This window comes from Marmota marmota, unplaced genomic scaffold (assembly GCF_001458135.2).
Source record: "Marmota marmota marmota unplaced genomic scaffold, marMar, whole genome shotgun sequence".
Lineage (NCBI taxonomy): Eukaryota > Metazoa > Chordata > Mammalia > Rodentia > Sciuridae > Marmota > Marmota marmota.
This window is the reverse complement of record NW_026000327.1, coordinates 2,461,612-2,464,770: the sequence shown is the minus strand read 5'-3', so window position 1 is coordinate 2,464,770 and position 3,159 is coordinate 2,461,612. Positions and strand designations below refer to the sequence as shown.

Sequence of the window (3,159 nt, the reverse complement as noted above, 5' to 3'; positions counted from 1 at the left end):
GGGAAAGGGGAGGGGAGGAGGAAGGGGATGACCGGCGCAGTCGTCCCTTTGGGGACACATTACCAAAGACAGCTTCCTCCGACACGGAGCCTCTTGCAGTTTGACACCTGCCCACAGCGCAGCTCTGGGGACCAACCTTTGACACCAGGCCTGTGTGGGACATCCCAGAGCCCCGCTAGGCCTCCTCACCCACAGGAGGTGGGGTGCAGAAGCCTGCAGCCCTGGAGAGGACGGAGCCCAGGGTGGAGCCTGCTGCCCCGCCCGTGCGTGTACCTGACGCAGCGTGACCAGTAAGGTGTCCATCTCGGCCCCTTGGTAACAGGACCCTAAGGACGGACAGCAGTAAGGTATTTAAAGGTGGAGCACTGTCTTCTGGAAGGCTGCAGGGAGAGGCACGGAGCTTTGGGGGGCGCCCCGTGAGCCGCTCCGTGCAGTGTAGACCGCTTTTACGGGGGAAGCTCATCAGAACCAGCACCTTTGCTCTCGGGTTTTGAAACGCGCAGCGCGAGCCACAGGTAGCTTCCCACGTGAGACCGACTCACCGCACTCCAAGAGACGGGATCCACTGGAGCTCAACGTGCACCGTGGTGCAGAGGTCGGCTGGCCACCACCACGCCTGCCCCTGGGACACGCGCTCCTCTGCTGTGGAGAGGGACCTTCCCGCTCCCCCCTTCTAGAAGAATCCCTCCACCTGTGCCGGAGACTGAGTGGGAGAAGCCTGTGACCAGGGGCGATCAGCAGTTCTGAGCGGGGCTGGGCGTGCTCCGTGAGGTGGGATGGAGGAGGCTGACGATGCCACCTCCCGGGCACTGCCACCGAGTCATGCAGGTGTGTGTGCAGGTGTGTGTGCATGTGTGTGCTGTGCGATGAGGATGTGATGACTGTGAGTCAAGCACACGCATCACACGGGAGCGCCAAGTTGTCTCCTACCTGCTTTAATGTGCCCGTCATCTGGTTAAGACCGTCGTGGAGTGAGGACTCGGGACTCGCGGGTTGAGACCCTGCTCTTTCCCGGGGACGACGGCCCAATGATTAGAAACATCCCCAAGGGCACAGCGTCAACAGTGGCACTCACACGGAGAGCCTGCGTGCCGTGTCGGGGGCACGTGGCGCACTTCCCACGTCGGTGCCCTTGGCCAGCTGAGCCCGCTGTGGCTAAAGGACAGAAGGCGGAGGGACTCGGGGCCCGGGGCCGGGTTTTGGAGGACATGGTGTAAAGGGTGAAATCAGGACTCACGAGCACCACGTGGACGGGTACAAGGACTTTATTACACCCCATCAGCCTGCAAGGACACTGGAAGGCGCTGCCGCGGCTCAGGAGGCCTCTGGGGGCAGGCGTGCCCTGAGAGCCAGGCGGGGTGCCCGGAGAAGGACCGTCCCCCCCAAACACCCGCCCCTCTGCCTTCTCTCCACCAGGCACGGAGGTGACAGTCAGCTCAACAACAGTGGAGCACAGAGCCACCCGGACAGACAGGCGTGCAGATCAAACCGTTGCTCTGACAGGAGACAGCCCTCGCCAGGCAGAGCGAGGCCACCAGTGTGGGGAGGCCGACAGCACCCCAAGAGTTCCGTGGCGCTCAGGCCTCCCGGGTCCTACGCTAACCTCACCGTTTCCACCAAGCACCGGAAGGCCAGCGTCCCTGAGGGACAGGAGTGGGCTCGTGAGGTGGAAAACTCTCCTCAACATGGAGATGGGTGCTGTGGACACGTCCAGGCCACAGGGACCCTGCTGGGGCGGCTCCTGGGAGTCGGGGTGGGGGGGGCCTCCTGGGAGTCGGGGTGCAGCTGTGCAGGGAGGTACTGTGAGGAGCAGAGGGAGGGGGGAGGGCTGCTCCTCAGGCGCGAGGCCGGCCCTCCTCTCAGGCTGCTGAGCACAGGGAGTGGGTGCAGGCCCAGGGTGTGAAGCAGCGCAGAGGGAGTGCGCACACGCCTGCACACACACACACACACAGGAATGCACACACGCACACACAGGAATGCACACACGCCTGCACACGGGGCTGACATGGCGTAGCTGCCAGTGTTGAGAGAACTAGAATAAGGGAAGGGCCACGTGTGATCTCTGCCTGGAGAGCAGGGGGCACGCACGCAGACCACACACGACACGCGTGTGCAGGCGGCATGGGCTGCACGCTGGACCTTGCTCTGCACGGTCTCTGTCCTCCCTCAAGTGTCCAGTGGACGGCCATCAACCCTGGAGCAAAACTGGGCCACGCCAGCTCAGGACACAGGCCCCTCCCCAGTAGGGAGGGAGGTGACGCGGGTGCACCTGGCGCGGGTGCACCTGCGGCTGCAGACTCCCTCCGACCCTCCCCTTGGCAGGTGGACCCTGAACGTGGGCGGGGCCCAGGAGGCCCACGGCGGGCGGCGTGGAGGGTCGCCCTCAGTCGTAGGCGGGCAAGCCGAAGAGCTCGGGCTGCAGGTCCTGCAGGGAACGCAGCACCAGGGTGGCCTTGCTCGTCAGGTCGCGGCTCAGGCGCTCATCAGGGACCATCACCACCTGCATCCCGGCCGCCAGGGCCGCCTCCACCCCGTTGGGCGCGTCTTCCAAGACCAGGCACTGTGGGGACAAGAGAGCAAGATGCCGTGCACGCCCACACACCCAGGGGGCTGCGCGCCCTCCTTGGCACGGGCTCCGCCACGTGCGCACGGGGACGACGGTGCTGCGTGACTTCTGGGTTAGAAGGTGGCAGAGCGGCTGCGGTGGACCCCCACAGGGACAGCGGTGGGGAGAGGTGTCCGTGGCCACAGAGCATCGTGGACACGCAGAGAAGCCTTGCCCGGCTCACGGCCTTCAGCCTCACCCGCGTCCTAAGGATCTGTTGGGCCAAGGCCTGGACACGCGGGGAGCGGGGGAGGGGCTCGCAGGGAGCGGGGGAGGGACACAGCGAGACCACGTCCTGCCCCGTGTCACAGCGGCACGGGTCGGGTCTCCCGGACTGTGGTGGGAAAGGGCAGGGATGGGGTGCTATGGTGCAAACCTGTGTCCCTGGGCGCACAGCTTACGCGACACATAAACCTCAGGAACACCAAGGTGTGGCGCGTCCTGGGGGATGGTGACGATCACCGTGCCACGGGGGATGGTGACACGAGGGCACACTGCCTCCTGGCCCTCCTCACCCGGTGGCCTGTACTGGCACTGGGTGTCCACATGTCGGT

At 65.3% G+C, this 3,159-nt stretch overlaps 1 protein-coding gene across 1 annotated transcript in view; it reads right to left on the bottom strand.

Moving 5' to 3' along the window:
- Positions 1 to 1,249: 1,249 nt before the first annotated feature.
- The window catches only part of LOC107158740 (pseudouridine 5'-phosphatase), a 67,810-nt gene continuing 65,900 nt past the window's right edge, over positions 1,250 to 3,159 (bottom strand). The window contains exon 4 of the mRNA XM_015505234.2: positions 1,250 to 2,560. Coding sequence (XP_015360720.2) covers positions 2,384 to 2,560 — 177 coding nt within the window. The 3' untranslated portion in view covers positions 1,250 to 2,383. The remainder of the gene's footprint in view (positions 2,561 to 3,159) is intronic.